Source organism: Bos grunniens, chromosome 12 (assembly GCF_055505025.1).
Source record: "Bos grunniens cultivar Pamir isolate PY7600 chromosome 12, Bosgru_T2T1.0, whole genome shotgun sequence".
In the NCBI taxonomy this organism is placed as follows: domain Eukaryota; kingdom Metazoa; phylum Chordata; class Mammalia; order Artiodactyla; family Bovidae; genus Bos; species Bos grunniens.
The window spans coordinates 77,059,953-77,081,986 of NC_141176.1; the positions used below are offsets into that span (position 1 = coordinate 77,059,953).

Below are 22,034 nucleotides of genomic sequence, written 5' to 3' on the forward strand. Positions count from 1 at the left end.
AAGATTCCACGTTCCTAACAGCCTTCCAGGCCAAGCCAGGGCTGCTGGTCCATGCTTCAATAGCAGAGCCCTAGGGCAGGGTGGGCAGAGTTTTCCTGTAAACAGGAAGTCAAAACATTTCCAGGCTTTGTGGGCCATATGGTCTCTGCTCAGAAAAACATCTACTTCTGCTTTATTGACCACACTAATGCCTTTGACTGTGGATCAGAACAAACTGTGGACAGTTCTTAAAGATGTGAGTACCAGACCACCTTACGTGTCTCCTGAGAAACCTACATGCAGGTTAAGAAGCAAGAGTTAGAACCAGACATGGAACCACTGCCTGGGTCAAAATTGGGAAAGAAGAAAGAAAAGGCTGTACATTGTCACCCTGTTTATTTAACTTATATGAAAAACAATGTATGTATATGTATAACTGAATCACTGCTGAATAGCAGAAATTAACACAACATTGTAAATCAGCTATGCTTAAATAAAATAAATTTTTAAAGAAGCAAGAAAAAAACTCCAACGGTGTCAGTAGGTTCAGTATTAGTAATGTTTACTCTGCTTAGCCTGGTGTTTGCCAGAGTTTTCCACTTTAAAAATGCAACTCTTCCCTAAAGAATTAATTAAGAAAGATACTTTGAGTATATGAAAACGCCATGCCTCCCCCAACCCCCGAACATTCATTGTATATTCAGCCAATGATGAATTTTGTCTGAATTATTTATGACGGCTGCCATATGATACTTTTCTGTCAGCCTGTCTACATTTGTGAGTTGGTATTCTATTGCAAAAAAGAGCTTACCCTTCCTCCTGTCTATTTTATGTTTTATCAGAATCAGTATAAACTCATGGATTTATAAATATTTTATAGTTGTAAAAGATAGGGTTTAAAAACCTTCAGTCCTCTGTTTATCATTACCTACTTATAATATTTCTAATGTAATATAAATTCCATCTCAGAGACTCATTTTTTGTCTAGGTATTCTGCAAAATTTAATTTTAAAAATATTTTTTACATAATATCCTCCATAATTAAATATGATTAACTTTTGAATTAAACACTGCTTTGGAATACCCAAAGCTTCCACCAATTAGAATGGATAATTGTGAGCATGTTTGCTAAGTGAAGAGTGAATTTAGTCAGAACCATCCAAAGTAAACTTTGTGTAAAACATGTTCAGTATATCTAAGTCTTAATCTTTGTTCTTCTTAAAAAAATCACACAATCCCAATTTTGATTCCTAAGGGAAGTCATCTGGGCCTGGAGTATAGATGGAGGTCTCGTTGAACTCAGGCATGTCATTCCTTCTAGTAATGTTATTTTTTAGTTCTAAATTTAAAAAAAAACATGTATTTCTCCCAGCTTTTCAGTACACATTGCTGTTTTAGTTTGGGGGGAAAATTATTTTTTTCCTTACTACATTAGGTTTAAAAAACAAAAGCTCAGTTAATCCACATTCTTTCTGTTTTTAAAGGACAATTAACAGCTTACACATAAAACCTTGTGTTTAAAAAACTCTGAAGGCTTTAAAGTGGTCTATTGTGTTTCCAGGGACCTTCTTCAACATTAGGACCATACTGCTGATTCAAGAATAGCATCAGTATAAATATAAGCTTAGTATTGTTTTTAGATTAAAAAAAAAAAAAAAAGAAAGAAAAAACCCTCCAAACTTGAACAGGAATTTATTTCTAACTTTTTAATGCTATTAAAAATATTGATAATGTATAATAGGGCCTTTTGGAAGCCTGTGTGGTCTAATTTTAAACATAAATATGATGGTAACAATTAATAAAGAGGGTAGTACTGTAGAGGGTAGTACTGATGGGGCGCTAATCACAAATCCAGCATAGTTCAAAAGCAGTGTTTCTCACCTGTCTGGGGTTAAGAATCAGTTTTACGTAATTTTACATTTTCAGACCATTGCAACCTAATCAATGATCCACTGAGCATGGCTAGTGCTCAGCTCAGTCGTGTGCACCTTCCCTCTGCAAGTGCAACAGTCACACTGGTCTCTGGGCTGTTCAGGATCCCACCCCTCCTGAGCGTAGATGTCACAGCAATAACAGATGGCTGCACATGTCTAGTTTTCTTGAATTTCCTGTACTTATTTCTAACATAGTTACAAACAGGCCATAGACTGGCACTAGCCCACAGGCTGTACTGTGGTATCACTGTCACAGTTACATTTGCAACAACCCTCTGAGAATTGTACTAACCTCACTTCCACTATCAAAGAAACTGAGACACATTGGGCTTCCTAATCTTAAGAGCCCACAATTAGCAGCTAGCAGAATCGTAACCAATCCCAGTCAGTGCCCAGAGGAACCAGTAATTGTCACTGAAAGCCTGATTCCAGAGCATGTGCTCCTTCTGTGCATATTCCATTTTTATCTGTGAAGGACGAACAGTTTGGTTTAGGCCATTAAATGAGGACCTCCTCAAATACATCTTCTACAATCTACAAACCTACCTTCATCCACATCCATCTTGCTCTCCTCTCCTGGTAATTAGGAATCATCAAGGTCAATGATTCCACCTTGTGCCCTTGGATGCTCTTGGTCCATCCATCGTCCCAACCAAAGAACGGAAGTACAGAAACTATATTCATTTTCCAGATGAAGCTGAGATTCAGAGGTTGAGATACTTATCCAAGCATGTAACTATGGCTACATGGCTATGGGGTGACCAGAGTCCATTTGTCAAGGTTGGTGCCAGTTTATTTTCCTGTCACCTTGGCTGGTTATTGCTTTCCTTTCACTCTCAAGTGTCCCACTCTGGACAGTACATTCTTCGGGTGCTCACACTGCTAGTGAGTAGTAGAGAAAGAACTGGCATGCAGATCTGTGACTGACTGACTCCAAAACCAGGGCTTTCTGTTATCCCAAGCTACCTCTTAAAACTTCAAAATTATGAAGCTGAGAAGGAAGGTTTGTTCTCAATACCATTCATTCATTCATGCATTCAGCAAACATTTATGGATCACCTGCTATGTGACACATACTGTGCTGGGAGATGGAATTAAAAGTGAATAGGGCACAGTTTAAAGTCTTCTTCTCACTTAGTTTTATAAGAAAACAGAATGCTTATGAATACTCATAGTTAGGGCAGGTTACATAATTTATAGGACTCAGTGCAAACCGGAAAGAATAGGGACCCTTGTTTAAAAATGAAGTATCTCAAGATGGTGACAGCAAGACACTAACCAAAGATGGTTCAGTTTAACAAATGAGAGGTGGTCAGGGTATTGCAGAAATCCAAGTTACCTAGGACAAGGATTAATCTTCAGGTGACTTCCTAGCAGGGGTGACAACTGGGTTGAGCCTAGAGATGAGGCTGTCTCCTCTACATGGACCTTCTTCTCTACTTTTTTTAGACCAAAGGGCACTGAGAAGAATCACTAAATCATCGTTTTGACTTACATGTCGGTCACCAAGAGTTTCCCCCACAGCACAGCCTAATCACTCATGTCTGGAACTGTGATACATGCTGTTGCATAACATGGAGATGGGCTGCCCAGACCTCCCTTCAAAGACTCGTTCTCCAGTTGCTGGAAGTGCTGTAGGTAGGCAGTCTTCAGCCACTAGGTCTTCTGGGGGCAGCTTCTCTGCAATGTCCCATCCAGGTGGAGGTATAAATACCTGGCCACTGGATATGTCAGGATAACCCTGAAGGGCCATCTTCACTCCAGCTCTCCATGGGGTCAGTTAAAGTCATCTGGCCAGTGATGCATCTTGATCGTCCCTCTGCCCTATCCTGTTTATTCCCTCCTGATGCCACAAGTGTTGATCCCAAGGGCACCCCCTGATACTCATCCCAGCACTAAACTGCATCCCAGTCTGCATCCCAGAGAACCAGCCAGCAACACATGTCAGAAAACATTCCAGTACTTGGGGAGGGCTTTTTTTGAAAATTACTGATTACACACATACTTATAACATTTTAAACCCCCCAAATAAAATACAAAACAGGGGTAACAAGGACTTTTTGTGTGAATGTGGTTACCTTTGATTTAAAATCCACAATCTAATGTTGTCTGACAAAAATGACATTACGTTATTAATAACAAAAGTAAACTATTAGGTTGAACCACATGAAACTGCCACTGTATGGCTTATAAAAAGGCTGAACGTTAGCAGTTCCACATGGTTCAATCTAACAGAAAAAATCAATTAGCATTTGAAATTTAGATAACATTATACTTATGAATAACTCATGGGTAAAACATATAGTTAATGAATTAAATTAGGAATTAGAAAATATATAATACTATGGCTATTGATTAGTGGTGAGTATCAAAACTTGCAGGTTGCAGCTAAAGTGGATCTTGGCGGGGGCGGGGGGAGTTGGCTTTATATACTTATATTACAAAAATAATGACATTATTAACCTATTTCCAATTTAAGAATTTATAAAAAAACCTCAAAGTAAAGGAAAAGTTGAAGGAAAGAAAGAATGATACAATGAACTAGGGAAACTAGAAAGAGCAGCAATCAAACAAAAAGTTGATTCTTTGAAAACAGGAAAAATTTATGCAAGATTATTCATAAAAAAAGAAGGCTCAAAGAAAATTAAAAAGCCAAAAGAACACAGTAGAGATGCTGCAAAGACTAAACATATAAGATGTTGTGAATAAATTTATGCCAATCAAGCTCAAAAACTCAGAGGAAACAGAGCTACTCCTAGAAAAATGAAACTTATCAAAATGACTGCAGAAATAACACACTGAATAGGAAGCACATAATTACCAAAAGTTACTAGACAGCATATTAAAAGCAGAGACATTACTTTGCCAACAAAAGTCCGTCTAGTCGAGGCTATGGTTTTTCCATTGGTCATGTATGGATGTGAGAGATAAACTATAAAGAAAGCTGAGCGCCGAAGAATTGATGCTTTCAAACTGTGGTGTTGGAAAAGACTCTTGAGAGTCCCTTGAACTGCAAGGAGATCCAACCAGTCCATCCTAAAGGACATCAGTCCTGGGTGTTCATTGGAAGGACTGATGCTGAAGCTAAAACTCCAATACTTTGGCCACCTAATGCGAAGAGCTGACCCATTTGAAAAGACCCTGAGGCTGGGAAAGATTGAGGGCAGGAGGAGAAGGGGATGACAGAGGATGAGATGGTTGGATGGCATCACCGACTCAATGGACATGGGTTTGGGTAGACTCTGGGAGCTGGTGATGCATAACGAGGCCTGGCTTGCTGCGGTTCATGGGGTCGCAAAGAGTCGGACACGACTGAGAGAGTGAACTTAACTGAACTGACCCAGACAATGATGGTTGCACAACACTGTGAATGTGATTAATGCCACTGGATTGTGTGATTAAAAATGGTTATATGGCAAATTTTATGTTATATATACTTTACCACAATTTTTAATGTAAAAAAATAAAATCCTCTATCTAGAAGACAGTCTAGCACATGTCTGTCCTTCATTAGCAAATCCCCTAGAAGGGCTCCTATTTTGAGAAAGCATATTTTCTTTTCCTTCTCTCTTAGAACATATGATATTGTCCTTCTGTATTTAACCATATATCCTTTCTTTTTTGTTGTTGTTACTTAAACTATAGTATATTGTATGTTTTTCCTATCAGGTTTCTCTGTAGTATTTTAACCAGAGGTCTTTTGGTGGAAAAATGGATCCTAGGCATGTTAAAGGAAGTGGTGACACAAAACAGCAACTTCACACAGTCTTCAAGTAAACATAGTCCCTGATAAAATCAGAAAGTAATATGTAATTCTGGGAACAGTAAAAAACCATCTGTGACAACTTTGTCTCAAATCTTAGAAAATGAGTTTGGCTCTGGAGTCTCTCAGGACACAAAATCTGGGACACAGCTTTTATAGGTGGCCTGTGCCTTTCATTTGCATAATAAAGAAAACATTATAACATATAAATAAATATAATAAATCCTTTTCCAAGAGTTTGAAATCTTGAGTGAAGTTGGAGAACTAACATCTTGTAATGTGTAAATATTTGTTGCCGGTATAAGAAACATAGAATATAGTTTATACAGTTGAAAAGCTATTGGAAAAAAGCCTTTGGAGTAGACATGAATGCATGGGAGAATCAGTGTTGACTCAAAAATTGTTAAGGCTGAGGGCTGTCCACTGGAAATATTCATAACCACAAGGTTACTGTGAGTAACATCTGGCTATCTCCTTTTGAAGTACACCTGAGGGAGAAAAAGACAAAATCAACATGTTTAAAAGTTTCAATGTCCTTCTCCTAAGGCAACACATTTCTAGGTTTCCTTCTTCATGTGAAGCAACCATATCACTGTTGGAGGCACAGTTTTAAAAAACCAGGACTGTATTTATTCTATGGAGGAAATAACTCCACTTCAGTGGGGCTGGGTTAAATGCCAAACAACCTGTAGATCTCCTAGATTTTTGATCATTCTGATTCACAGATATGCTTTATCATTACAATAAATTGATAAGCAAAATCATTTTACTCCCTGGAATAAATTAAAAACAGGGTAACAAAGAGGATAAGAAATCTTGCACCTCAACAGGGCTTCTCATTTTCACACATAAAAGGAGCACAACAGATTCAGATGTTAATATCAGGTTGTAATCTTTATATTTTAAAAACTCTGACTAACAAGAACTGAAACACTGGTATATATGTATGAAATAACCTGGTGTTTAATTTGTTTGGCAAAGCAATCATAGGGCCTACAGAAATGTGATCTGTGGATACTTCCCAAGAATGAAAGGGAATCAAAAGCCAGGAATCAAACAAGTGACTTCTCTAAAATGAAGGATGATACCAAATAATAGGACAGATCTCTGCCAGGCCTTGGAGTTCTCGAATTCTACCAAATTCTAGCTGAACTGGAAGAGATACAGGTTTTCTCAGTGTATAATCAGAACACAGAGGAAGTGAAGTGCTGTCAAGGTCCACAATCATCAATTTTCAGTAGCTGTATTGTATCTCAGTTCCTTAACAGATGCACAAAACAAAATAATGTCAGGGTTTGTGAAGCCTTATCTCTGAATCTGTTTGGGCAAAAAACGACTTCAAATGTAACTATCCTCAAAGAAGAATATAAAAAGTTTCGTTTGAGTCTTTAAAATGGAAAATATATCGTCTATCAGAGGCTGACTCGTGTCACAAACTGGGTTGCTTAAACATATGGTTCAGATTTCTTTTATAAAACCTGACTACAAGTGCATTTGTGGGTGCTATAAACAAAGTTATTGTGAGAGAGAATCACACACGAAACAGAAAAGCACCAGGACACCTACCTTCATAGTAAGTGCACTTTCTTATTTTCTTGCTGCTAACATAACCTGCTGCCAGCAAACAGCTCTGCATACAAAATGCTATATATTTAAATGTCATTTAAGGAGAAAAATAAGCCCTCCAAGAATGCTTGAGCCTCTCTGGCTGAAATCTGAAGCTATTACCATTGTAATGGAAGCATTTAAAAATAAAACTTCTGGTGGGGGTTGGGAGAGGGGGTTAATTGCATACCATCACCCTCCTCCATTTTATTAAGCTAGCCATATTTTGTGATTATATCCTTATGTACTTTTTTGGTGAAAAGCAAAAGGAAAAAATAAAATAAATTTCATTTTCTACTGCTTGATATTCTTTCTAGAATTACCAGGCTCCTTCCTTCATAATCCTTCTCAAAATAATTTTTATAAAGAAAAATATTATTTTTAGCAACTTTTAACTGAAAAGGACTTTGCTTCATGGTCTGAAATACCTGAACTGAATACTGAAAGGAACTTCAGTGGTTGGGGATCCCTGATTTAGAGTCTCTAAAGCTATCTAAAACTAGGAAAGACTAGAGACCTCTTCAAGAAAATTAGAGATACCAAGGGAACATTTCATGCAAAGATGGGCTTGATAAAGGACAGAAATGGTATGGACCTAACAGAAGCAGAAGATATTAAGAAGAGGTGGCAAGAATACACAGAAAAACTGTACATAAAAGATCTTCATGACCCAGATAATCACGATGGTGTGATCCCTCACCTAGAGCCAGACATCCTGGAATGTGAAGGCAAGTGGGCCTTAGAAAGCATTACTAAGAACAAGCTAGTGGAGGTGATGGAATTCCAGTTGAGCTCTTTCAAATCCTGAAAGATGATGCTGTGAAAGTGTGGCACTCAATATGCCAGCAAATTTGGAAAACTCAGCAGTGGCCACAGGACTGGAAAAGGTCAGTTTTCATTCTAATCCCAAAGAAAGGCAATGCCAAAGAGTGCTCAAACTACCGTACAATTGCACTCATCTCACACGCTAGTAATGCTCAAAACTCTCCAAGCCAGGCTTCAGCAATACATGAACCATGAACTTCCAGATGTTCAAGCTGGTTTTAGGAAAGGCAGAGAAACCAGAGATCAAATTGCCAACATCCGCTGGATCACTGAAAAAGCAAGAGAGTTCCAGAAAAACATCTATTTCTGCTTTATTGACTATGCCAAAGCCTTTCACTGTATGGATCACAATAAACTGTGGAAAATTCTGAAAGAAATAGGAATACCAGACACCTGACCTGCCTCTTGAGAAACCTATATGTAGGTCAGGAAGCAACAGTTAGAACTGGACATGGAACAACAGACTGGTTCGAAATATGAAAAGGAGTACCTCGAGGCTGTATATTGTCACCCTGCTTATTTAACTTATATGCAGGGTACATTATGAGAAACGCTGGGTTGGAGGAAGCACAAGCTGGAATCAAGATTGCCGGGAGAAATATCAATAACCTCAGGTATGCAGATGACACCACCCTTATGGCAGAAAGTGAAGAACGACTAAAGAGCCTCTCAATGAAAGTGAAAGAGGAGAGTGAAAAAGTTGGCTTAAAGCTCAACATTCATAAAACTAAGATCATGGCATCTGGTCCCATCACTTCATGGCAAATAGATGGGAAATCAGTGGAAACAGTGGCTGACTTTATTTTTCTGGGCTCCAAAATCACTGCAGATGGTGACTGTAGCCATGAAATTAAAAGATGTTTACTCCTTGGAAGGAAAGTTATGACCAACCTAGACAGCATATTAAAAAAAAAGGGACATTACTTTGTCAACAAAGGTCCATCTAGTCAAGGCTATGGTTTTCCCAGTGGTCATGTATGTATGTGAGAGTTGGACTATAAAGAAAGCTGAGAGCCGAAGAATTGATGCTTTTGAACTGTGGTGTTGGAAAAGACTCTTGAGGGTTCCTTGGACTGCAAGGTGATCCAAGCAGTCCATCCTAAAGGAGATCAGTCCTGGGTGTTCATTGGAAGGACTGATGTTGAAGCTGAAACTCCAATAATTTGGCCAACTGATGCGAAGAGCTGACTCATTTGAAAAGACCTAGATGCTGGGAAAGATTGAGGGTAGGAGGAGAAGGGGACGACAAAGGATGAGATGGTTGGATGGCATCACTGACTCAACGGACATGGGTTTGGGTGGATTCTGGGAATTGGTAATGGACAGGAAGGCCTGGCTTGTTGCAGTCATTGGGGTCACAAAAAATTGGACACGACTGAGTGACTGAACTGAACTGAACTGAAAGCTATCTAGAAGAACTATGAGTATATTTGTTTTATTACTGGGAGACAAGGCTTCTGTCTTCAGTCTTTTTAAAAATGATCTTACTTTTACGCCGTAAAACACTATATTCTGAAAGCGCTTAAGCATCTGCTCTCTCATCTGATCCTCGTAATAACTGTGAAGCCAGCAGGGCTATAATCCCTGCTCTACACCCAGGTGAGGACCTAAGGCTCAGGGACCTTGGGGACACAAGACCATGTGGATGCTAAGTGCCTCCTCCACCTATTCAAACTGGTCCAGGCTTCTAGAGCTAGCATATTAGGATTTTATAACTTCTGGTTGTATTAGGTGACTTCATGAACAGACAACATGACAGCTCTGTTACACACTGGGAGCAAAGAAACTTCAGAAAGCCTCAACCAGGTCTGTTTCATCACAGAACACAATGAATGGAAGGCATTTATCCTCTATTACGGGCTGAACTGGCCCATCCAGTTTTACATGTTGAAGTCCTAAATCCCCCAGTACCTCAAAATATGACTATTTGGAAACAGGGTCTTTAAAGAGGCAATAAAGTTAACATGAAGTCATACAGGTGGGTCCTAATCTAATAGACTGGGGTTCTTATAAGAATAGATCAGGACACAGACACACAGAGAGGGAAGACCATGTGAGGACAAAGAGAGAAGACAGCATCTCCAAGCCAGGGAGAGCGTCCTCAGAGGAAACCAACCCTGCCGACACCTTGACCTGAGACTTGCAGCCTCCAGGGATGTGAGGAAATAAGTTTCTGTTGAGTCACCTACTCTGTGGTACTTTGCTTGGCAGTCCTAGCAAACTAATGTACCCTTCAGCTTTATGTATCTAAAAGGTACTTTCTCTGCTATTTCATGGACCATCTAAATGGGTTAATCAGACAGTGATCAGCTCACCTGAACTGTGTGTTTAAAAAAATGGGACTTGGAAGCACCTTTCCCCAGATGTTGGATTTTAAGATGAATGAATTCTGCTCTATTAGAGTGAAAACCTTGTTGACTTAGGCTAATGTTCCCAGTGTTACAGCTCTCAACAATGCACTGGTATCTGATGCTTGCACATTCAAAAAACTGATAATCTGACAGCTCACCTAAGAAGATGCAGAGGATGCAGAAATAATGCCAAGAAGATATTCAACTGGGATGAGAATCAAGAAATGTATTTCTTTCCTTAGAGGTGACCTGACCCAGAGGCAGGACTAGAATCCAAGACTGAGGTTCTGCCACTCTGAACTTGGGTGATGGCCCCACCGTGGCAACCACGTGAAAGGAGCAGTGTTCTCAGACTCAACACAGAACACAGTATTTAGGGCAGCACTCAGCCTCCCCCAGCAATTGCCCCTCTGTGCTCCCTGGACCAGCTCTGTGACCTTAGGTGAGCCTGGACCCACTTTCCTCATCCATGACGTGGGATAAAAATGTACCATCATGCAATTAAGTGAAATCACACATGTGAGAACAATATAAAATGAATTATAAAGAACTACACAAATGTAACTTATCATTAGTATTGTTAGAGTAGGTGCAGGGTTATTAGGCCAGGAATCACAAGATTTCTAATTCCATGACCTAAGTCTGCTTCCATGTGTATGTTACACTTGATTTAAGACATTCACTGAAAGAACCGATTTCTAATTCTGAGTCTGCTGCAAATTAGCTAAACATCAGTTTCATACATAGGGCCACGTTCCTTCTAAGGGTCTTAGTTTCCTCACCTGTAAAATGAAGGTGTTGAATCCTATTACCTTATATGATCTGGACTGATCTAAAATTCTGTGATCTATTTCTCATTACTCAATGTCTAGATAAAATATAATGATAGCATAGGCTTTAAATGAAGACTGTGGCACATAGGTGGGTACATCTCTTTTTGATATGAAATACCTGAGGTCAAAAGAGCAAAAGGGTTTTGGAGATTCCTGGGTCTCTATGAATCTCTAGGTCTCTAGGAATCTCTAGGTCTTAGGAGGGAAGGTCTGACTGGGAGACATTCTAGTAGATGAAAGCACTCTGTGAATTTCAGGCATAAAAATTACAGAGATCTTTGTTCAACTTCTCAAGATTTGCACACAATATAGTACTTATATGAAAAGTTCAGAACACAGATTTCCTTATTTTTAAACCTAGGTATGAACTCCAACTCCATCAGCTCTTCAGCCCGCTCTGTGACCCAGGCAATTTCCTATCCTATGAGCAGTGGCAGGTCTTGCTCTGCATTTCCTCTATTTCTAAGGAGGATTGAGAAGAGACAGTAACAGAGGGAACTTAGACCACATTTTAGATAAATCTTTCATATAGAAGTACTTAAGATACTGGGACACGTTTTCTTTAAGATGTATTTTAAATACTACACTAGTAATTATTCTACTCACAAGTGAAAATCTGGGAAATGCAGAAAAGCATGAAGAAGGGAAAATACACAGTTAATTTAATACCCAGAAATAAATTTTTGATGGGTAAGCCTCATAGCATGCAGCTGGAAGCCTCATCCCACCATGAACCACAAATGTCAAGGGGTAAGAACACCAAACCTTTCTTTCCTCCCTCTATCTTCTCATCAACCCACTCCCGCCTTGTTCCAGAAAGAATTACAGGCAGCTGTATGACAATGGCTAAGTCTCTTAAACTAGACTTCAGTTACCATCTCACCTTTTTTTAGGAAGGTGTCACGTGACCTGAATGTTACCCATTGAGAACCTTCCTGACACCACGTACAGTGCATTACACACCCCATCTCAGAGAAAGTGCTTTGTAAACCTTCAAGCACCATTCTGACTATAGAGTTAAGGTATTGTGAGTTCTTGGTTTGTCCTGATGGCAATTTCACCTTCTAGAAGGTACAGGAAGCATAGAGGGGAAAACTGGACCTAATTCTAAACAACAAGTAATTAGGGATAAAGTGATAATATCAGGTAGATGTTTTCCTTACAGATTAGAAAACAGAAGAGAGCTATACCTTTCCCTGGTAGATCTTCCTAGAGCCAAAATATTCTAAACTGTTTTCCCTTAAACTCTCGTATTTCCTGGATATTCCTTGATAGCACTTTTAGTACACATGTGCTGAGCACCAATCAGAATGAATGTGAAGGGTTTGCAAAATGACTTTTCTGTGCCTTATGAGAATTTGAACCCAGAGTCCAAACTGTGGAAAGTCCAATCTGACATCTCTCTCTCAGGTGCGTTTGTGCACACACAGAGGAGCACACACATCCACCCCACCCCCAAATCTGCCACAGAATCTTGGCAGACCTGCCTTCAACCTGCAATGTGTTAAGACCCAGCCATGAGACTTCCTCTGTGGAGACTTATAAGGGGACAGAGTGCTTGTTATCAGACCACCAGTGGAGATTGTGAAGACTGAACCTTGGAGACAAACTTTAATTACAACTCCCCGCAGCGAGCTCACCTATTTCGCCCTTTCAGTGAGGGCAGTGACCTCAGCTTGACCCAGTTGTTGCACCATCTTGTAAAACAGGCTGTTTTCATTCTGCATCAAATTATGTGGCTCTCCAGCTTCTCTATATATTCCTGAATCCAAAACCTGTTAACAGCAGAAAGAAATCCATTAGCACACAATATCTCTCAGTACCATATTATAGCCCAGACAATATTTCAAAAAGGGGCAGGACAGGGAGAATAGACAGACTCTGTGTGGGTGGTAGGACTGCCTGGTGTTTAAATGGTCTGATTACTGTTTTACTGGGCAAAGGCCTCACCTGACTTTTAATATTACAATATTATTGGAAAGGAGGAAAATGAGTTTTACACTAGGATTACTGGCACTCTGTAGCATCTTATATTCTGCCCGGGGTATTTGGGGTTGTTATCATTAGTTAGTGCTTTTAGCTCTCAGGCTGTGAGCTTTGAGGCAATTTATACAGATACACAGAGTTGGGAAATATCTTGATTGCAGAAAATGAAGCTGCATTTATCTAAAAAGTAGGGTGATGTCATACAAACCAGAGGGCAGACCCCTGGCCACAAATTAATTGTCAAGTTGATTTGAGAATCTGAGCAGTATTTAGGGAAAAACGAAAACACTTTCAGAATTTCTTTAGGGCTCTGGATTATGTCAGCTGCTGAGAGGAACAGAATCCCTTGTCTGAGAGGCTGAGATGCTTCTAGAAGTTGGCTGTGGTTGTGGTTTGTTCTGAGAGTGGAAGGCTGGCAAAAAGAGCTGGTATAGAAGCAGCTTTTACAGAATTGCTCTGCACAGAAAAAATCTCTAGAAATCCAATTTTGTCTTTGGTAAGACTAAAGAAGCAAGTAAGAAATTGAGCTCTGATTTCCAGGGATCTCAGCTTTCAGAGCACATGGGGCAGCTCAGTCTAACTGCCTAGGATCTGAATCTGTAGGATCTGAATCTCTTTTCACAAATTATTAATATCTTTCTTATTTTGTTTCTCTTTCTCTATTAAACTGCCTGCCTTTCACCCCTTTTATTGCTCATTAATAAGTCTGCTAAATGGAAATTGAAAGGGAGAGGAAGGGGCTCTTAACTCTGTCTTAACACTGTCTTATTAGTGTCTTTGGTTAATGGTTCTGGAGAGAAAAAAGTGTCTGAAATAAATGGCCCAAATGATATAATTATAAAAACAGTTCTGATGATAATCAGCACTCAAGTCTTCACTTAGGTCATGTTTAGAGTAAATGCATCTTAAGAGAATATGCTGCATGGGCTTCCTGGTGGCTTAGTGGTAAAAGAATCTGCATGGCAATGCAGGAGTCATGTGTCCCATCCCCTGTATGGGAAGATCCTTCATGGTGCAGAGAAACTAAGTCTGTGGGCCACAACTATACAGCATGTGCTCTAGAGTCCATGAGCCACAACTCCTGAGCCCATATGTCACAACTACTGAAACCCACATGCCTAGAGCCTGTGCTCTGCAGCAAGAGGAGCCACCACAATAAGAGGTCTTCACACTGCTCAAAGAGTAGCTCCACTCACTGCAACTAGAGAAATGCTTGTGCAGCAAGGAAGACCCAGCACAGCCTAAAATAAATAAATAAATAAAATTAAATTTTTAAAAAAGAAGAGAATATTCTAGAACTCTAAACAAGATATAGGTTGTTTTTCCACATTAGGTATTTCAATTGATTTCATCCTTTGTATTTAATTAGAAACATTTATTAAGCCTTAGAAAGGCAATTTTCCTGTTAATCATTTGTTTACTACTGTGAATCATTGCTAAGGGCAGCTTTCTCAAACAAGTCCAAGAATAATGGAATCTGTCTCATCCACATAATAATTTAAGTGTTCTGTAACTTGGCATACCAATTTAGATGCCTCAAATGTACAGTTTTACTTAAGCATAGGATAATAGAACAAAACTATTCTTCCCGATGTTGAATAAGAAAAACTGCAGTTTTCAAACACTGATCTCCATATATCTATGGTCAATTAACCTATGAAAAAGTAGACAAGAATGGAGAAAAATACAGCTTCTTTGGTAAATAGTACTGGGAAAACTGGGCACCTGAAAATGAATGAAATTAGAACACTCACCTATACCATACACAAAAATAAACTCAAAATGGTTTAAAGACCTAATATAAGACTGAGTACTATAAAACTTGGAGAAGGAAATGGCAACCCACTCCAATATTCTTGCCTGGAAAATCCCATGGACGGAGAAGCCTGGTAGGCTACAATCCATGGGGTTGCAAGAGTCGGACACGACTGGGCGACTTCATAAAGGAAAACCCAGGCAAAAGACTCTTTGCCATATATATGCGTTAGTATACTGTATTGGTGTTTTTCTTTCTGGCTTACTTCACTCTGTATAATAGGCTCCAGTTTCATCCACCTCATTAGAACTGATTCAAATGTATTCTTTTATTAAAAATTAAAAATTACTCAGCCATTAGGCTGATAAATAACAGTCTTTTGGACTCTGTGGGAGAGGGAGAGGGTGGGATGATTTGGGAGAATGGCATTGAAATATATATAATATCATATATGAAACGAGTCGCCAGTCCAGCTTCGATGCATGATACTGGATGCTTGGGGCTGGTACACTGGGACGACCCAGAGGGATGGTATGGGGAGGGAGGAGGGAGAGGGGTTCAGGATGGGGAACACATGTATGCCTGTGGCGGATTCATTTCGATATATGGCAGAACCAATACAATATTGTAAAGTTTAAAAATAAAATAAAATTAAAAACAAAACAAAAAAAAGACTCTTTGCCATAAATCACAGCAACTATTTTCTTAGATAACTCTCCCAAAGCAAAAGAAATAAAGCAAAAACAAATGGGACCTAATCAAACTTAAAAGCCAAGGCTCACGTCAGAGGCTACAAGAGCTGAGATGGGACACAGACTCAGAAAAGGCCAGAAATAGAAATTTATCAACTTAGCCTTTAAATTTACTGATTTGATCAAAGATTCTAGGTATTTCAGAACAAATAAATATAAAGCAAGTCCAAATTCTCTTTATGTAGAGAAAAATAGGTATAATTTTGAATTTTTAATGTATTTTATAAGAAAAGGTTGCTATATTTTTCCTCTGCCCCCACTCTTCCTGTAACCCAAGTTAAACTATAAACTAAATCACATATTCAAGTTGGTATGATAACAATCCCTGAACCCCAGGACCTCTCCTGGAACCCCAAACTTGAATTACTTATCAAGCTCTAGGAGGTTAAGTAAAATTACATTATGTTGGATGAGTCAGCCAGTTACATAAGCTCCATGAAGATGTGTTCATCAAGTGGTTTATGTGCAGATATTCACAGTAGCTGTCCTAGACATAAAGATGAAATTGACCCACTGTAAGAAAATTTCACCCATTTTCACAGGCAGGATGTCATCAGTGATATAGATGAGTATACCGGGAGATGGGGGACAGGAGAGGGTGGAAGAAAAGCCTGATAAGAAAGATGCTGGGAAATGATGACAAATAACAGAGATAGATCCACTTATGGAGATAGATCTCCATATGGAGAGCTGTGAGGGGAAAGACCTGAGAGTCAGACCTCTGTCTTTGGCCACCAGATGATGACACAGGACGGCTGTCCAACCCTGGAAGGTGGGTCCCTCATTGGTAAAATAGTGCATGTGATTTTCTCAGTGACTGGACAATGTGGTAACTATTAACTCAAAATCATTTCTTAGGTCTTGAAACAGTAAATCATTCTCTCACCTGGGGAATAACGAAGGCTGGGTCATAGTCACCTCCATAGCTGCTCTCTCAAAACTGTTGCCTTTGCACATAAGCAAACCTCTCATAAAGTATTTCTTCTCCCCGACTATGCTTTCTACCTCAGTGTTAGTTATCTCTCCTCTGAAAACCTGAATGAAATCTCTTGGCATGTTTTTGAGGGAGTTTATCTCTTCTCAAGTGTTCTAATTGTAGCCATGCAGGTTTATAAAAGAAAAGTTCCATGAAAGTGAAAAATAGAATTTAAGTAAAACTCTAGTTAGGTATGAGCTGTTTTGTGCTTTTTAGGTGAGGATGTTACAACAGTTTCTGGCTTTCACTCTGTGAGAAAATTCTAAGTTTGAGTTGAGGGAGAAACAGAATATAGAACCATAAATTGACTATAAACAGAAGAGTTGGGGTCTGAGTTTCTTGGCTCTGCTTTTGGTTCTTCATCATTCATTGCTAAAGAATACTCTAACTAGAGACAGTGAAAATGTTGATCACAGACAACAATACTGTTAGAGCAAGTGCAGATTGTCACACGCTTCCTTTGCTCACATTACCAGGAAGAATCCGGGTGATATGAAGACTGCAGTGAGCAGAGACTGGAGGGAAGAGCTGTGCTGTTGGCTGCAGAGAAAGCAGGTCACGAGCACCCAGCTAATCCTGAAAACTACAGGAAGAACCCTCTAGTGTACAGATAGTGGTGAGTCTCAGGATAAAGAGCATTTCTAATTTGTCTGTCTTGCTCCTCTGTTTTGTGGCAACAGAGAAAGTAAAGATTATATTAGCTGTCATTATGACTTCATCATGTTTAATAAACTTAATATTGAGAGAACTTCTTTGTGAAATAGAATTCTAAGCCTGACACATGAATGGTGCTTAATGAGCAAAGTAGGGTAAATCCCTTTGGAGAGACAACAGATAAACAAAGCTTTCAATTGTTTCCCAATAAACCCTTTCTCTGATTTACTTACAGTGAACAAACCCATATCCATCTAATCATTTCAAGATTTTTGATAAAAGTGACTATTTGGAAAATAAATAGATGTCTAAGTTAGAGATTAATTCTACTCTATCTCAGAGAAGGCAATGGCACCCCACTCCAGTACTCTTGCCTGGAGAATCCCATGGACGGAGGAGCCTGGAAGGCTGCAATCCATGGGGTCGCTGAGGGTCAGACACAACTGAGCGACTTCACTTTCACTTTCTACTCTATCTCTCTGATGAAATTTTAGGCAGATATTAAGAATGGAGCTTTAGAAAATTAATAAATGACATGGGGAATTTTAAGAATCAATAAAAATTCTGCTGATAAAATACTCTGTTTTGCATAAAAAGTATTAAACTGGTTCTAGTGTTATCCAAATAATATTATAGCATTATGAAACTGTTACTTTCTGGTAGTGGGTATTTTGTAATCTTCCTTTTATGAGATTTTCTTTTATTTTCCTATTTCTCCTTTGCACATTTATTGTTTTTTTATAACAAAAATAGATTTTTATGGATTAGCATCAATTAAAAATAGAATTAAAAAAACACATCCGTCTATCTTTGTGCAGAAGTATTCACTAGTGCAAAAAAATGTAATTATTATACTTTAAGCACTTGCAATGATAGGACTTTATGGTGATTACCCTGTCGGTTATGCCCTTCATCAGCATCTTTCACTTCCCCAGCTACTCCTTGAAGTTGGTCACCCGCCCTCTGGAGCATCAGTCTTTGCAACAGATTGACTCATCTTTATGTCCACATTAAAGCTTGTAGAACAGACAATCACCTGTTTTCCTGAAAGGAATGAAGTATAGTCACCCCTCAGTGTGCAGTTCCAGGGCGCAGTTCCGGAACACCAGAATGAAGTGAAGATGGCAGTAAAGTGAGTCATATGGATGTTCTGGTTTCCTAGAGCACACAGAAGCTATGCTTACACTACACTAGACTGCCAAGTATGCAATAGCATTATGTCTGAGAAAACAATGTACAGACTTTAACCTAAAAAAAATGTGTTGCTTAAAAAAAAATACTAATCAACAGAGGAGACTTCAGCAAGTCAGAGCAGTAACACTGATGTTACATATCACCAGAGCAACAATAACGATTGTGAAAAAGTTTGCCGTATAATGGGAATTACCAAAAAGTGAGACAGAGACATGGAATGATTAAATGATGCAGGGTTATAATAAACTCTCAATTTGTAAAAATGTAGTATCTGGGAAGTACAATAAAACACATTATCTCTATTTCTAAAGCAAGAAATACAAATAAGGTTCAAATTTGGAAAGGAGTACATTAAGGCTGTATATTATCACTCTGCTTATTTAACGTATATGCAGAGTACATCATGTGAAATATTGGGCTGGATGAAGCTCAAGCTGGAATCAAGATTGCGGGAGACATATCAATAACCTAAGATATGCAGATGACACCACCCTTATGGTAGAAAGCAAAGAGCAACTAAAGAGCCTCTTGATGAAGGTGAAAGAGGAGAGTGAAAAAAGCTGGCTTAAAACTTAATATTCAAAAGATGATGATCATGGCATCTGGTCCTATCACTTCATGGCAAATAGATGGGGAAACAGTGGAAAGAGTGACAAACTATATTCTTAGGCTCCAAAATTGCTGCAGACAGTGACTGCAGCCATGAATTAAAAAGACACTTGCTCCTTTGAAGAAAATCTATGATAAACCTAGACAGCATATTAAAAAGCTGAAACATTAATTTGCCAACAAAGGTCTGTCTAGTCAAAGCTATATGGTTTCTCCAGTAGTCATGTATGGATGTGAGAGTTGGACCATAAAGAAAGCTGAGCACCAAAGAATTGGTGCTTTCAAACTGTGGTGCTGGAGAAGACTCTTGAGAGTCCCTTGGACTGAAAGAATATCAAACCAATCAATCCTAAAGGAAATCAACCCTGAATATCCATTGGAAGGCTGATGCTGAAGCTCCAATAATTTGGCCACCTGATGCAAAGAGCTGAATTACTGGAAAAGGCAGCAGGAGAAGGGGATGACAGAAGATGAGATGGTTGGATGGCATCATGGACTCAAAGGATTTGAGTTTGAACAAACTGGGACATAGTGAAGGACAGGGGGGCCTGTTATGTTGAACTTCATGTGGTTGCGCAGAGTCAGACATGACTGAGCGACTAAATAACAACATTTATTTTAGGAAAGATAGGAGAAACTAAGAGAAAATTACATTACTGGAGGTTCCTATCAAGTTTTACAAGGAAGGATACGTTGAGAAATTGAACATAAATGAAAACAGCTAAAATGGTGAGGGTCTTACCAATATCCATTCACAGTCAATGACATTGCTCAACCTGTGTGTGATGGTTATCACAGTGCACTGGGAAAATTTCTCATGAATTTTTCTTTGTATTAACTTATCAGTACTAAAATCAAAGAAATTAATTTAGTTCAGTAAAGACAGGAAAAGCAGACTTAACACTTTAAAATATCATGATACTTTTACAATGTTTTTAAAAATCAATACCTTAACATATAATCTTGTTCTTAAAAAAGCTAAGTATAAAAGATCTAGTTAGAAATTTAGTGTTTTTCATTAAATGATGGAAAATAGTCTTCCCTCAAATTTTATTAAAACTATAAGGAGCTGGATTTAGGAATCTAGCTCTCTCAGGATGCCTCATAACAACATTAACCCCATATAACATGTCTTGGTTTTTCCTTTGTTTCCTGCAATTACTATTAGCAACAAATATCCATCGGGCCAGGAGAACACTTAGAAACATTTCTAAGCATCACTAAATGTTTTCCATTTACCACATTTAGAAGTCAGTTTCAAGGTTTCCTGGGTCTCAGCTCCATACCTTGGATCCACGTTTGATGTGGCTTTGTCAATAATCAATATCTGATTTTTCTTGAGAATAGCCCTGGCAAGGCACAGCAGTTGTCTCTGTCCAACACTCAAGTTCAACCCAGACTCTGCTAATTCAGTATTCATTTTACCAGGAAGATGTTCGATGGTGTCTTTAAGTTGCATCTGTGGATACAGAAAGAATGGCATTTTCCTAAGCAAACTGTTACTAAAGTAGACAAGCCTCTTACACATTAGAACTTTGACATCCTCAGGACTTCTTATGTATCTTATATGTACAGCCAGGTGAAGGGGAGAGCTCTTTCCAAAGAGTGTTCACTGAGAAAGATGGTGGAGTCAAGTCAGGACAGAAAGATCTCAATATACCTGATCCCTGCCAAAGGACATCTTCCAGAAAACCCACCTAGGGATTAGCTAAGAAGTCTCTCAAAAAATGAAGCTGTTTCTTCCAATGTGGTTTAAGCAGAAAAGTTAAAACAATCTTTATGGTTGAGTCCAGTTTCCCAAAGTTCCTTTTGCATAGAAGTTGGTACACTAAAGAAAAACTTAAAAATTTTTACAGGAAGTCTTTTGCTCTGAAGATATAATCCTACCAGCACTTTACTATTTGGTGAAGTTTATACCAATTCAAACAATGGCAAACTGCACTATAAGGTGCATTAATAATCCTGGAACCTGCTCTGGTGATGGCTCTTTCCCAAGTTTAATTCTATAAATAGTGGACCAATCAAGTGCATTTTCCTCAGTGTCATAAATGTCTTGCAGTGAAAGAAAACTCATGAAAAGTAAGACACAACATCTTATTTACCCCAGAATATGGTTATAGGTGATGTTTATATTAATATATCTTCATAAAATTGTACTCACAAGATTAGAAAAAAACAAACTTTTAACTGCCAGAGATAATCTGAAAGTATATTTGGTGGTAGGGGTTAGTTCAATAAATATTTATTTTGGAAAAGTATTATAGAGCGATAACCAAACTCAGGCTATACTTGAAGTTGAAGAACAAAGAAGAAATACACTTCAAATTAGGAGACCAACAGACGATGAGTGATGGCTGATACGTTATCTGACACATTATAATGTCAGATAACAACATACCAAGGGTGAGTGAGCAGTGTTTTCATTTTTTCATTTTTCAGGTATCCTAAATGCTGGAGCACATCTATGAATGTGAACCTGAGTTATGTTCTTGATGAGTCCAATCCCATGAAAGGGGAATTCTGAGTTAGGAATAAATACGGTATCAGTAGGTAGTGTTAGCATGAAAAGTACACAAAATCTAAAGGGTAAGATTTGGCTTGTGGTGCAAGTGGTTGAACTTGGTTAAGACTGACTTCCTGACTCATACTTGCCTCTGACTTGGATGACATCTCATCACTAATTTGATTTTACACTTTCCTATGAATTTGTCCATATTGGCTTCACGAGGAAAAAAGTTTGCGAGGGGAACAACTTTTTTTTTCCCCAAAAAAAATGTTGTTTGCTGAGACTGTCTTCATTTATAAATCAGGGATGGC

The 22,034-nt window shown here is 38.7% G+C and overlaps 1 protein-coding gene across 1 annotated transcript in view; it reads right to left on the reverse strand.

Annotated features, from left to right (window-relative positions):
* Positions 1–3,873: 3,873 nt before the first annotated feature.
* The window catches only part of LOC147361937 (ATP-binding cassette sub-family C member 4-like), a 165,705-nt gene continuing 147,544 nt past the window's right edge, over positions 3,874–22,034 (reverse strand). The window contains 4 exon segments of the mRNA XM_086330255.1: positions 3,874–6,164; positions 12,931–13,065; positions 19,960–20,065; positions 20,504–20,676. Coding sequence (XP_086186381.1) covers positions 12,931–13,065; positions 19,960–20,065; positions 20,504–20,676 — 414 coding nt within the window. The 3' untranslated portion in view covers positions 3,874–6,164.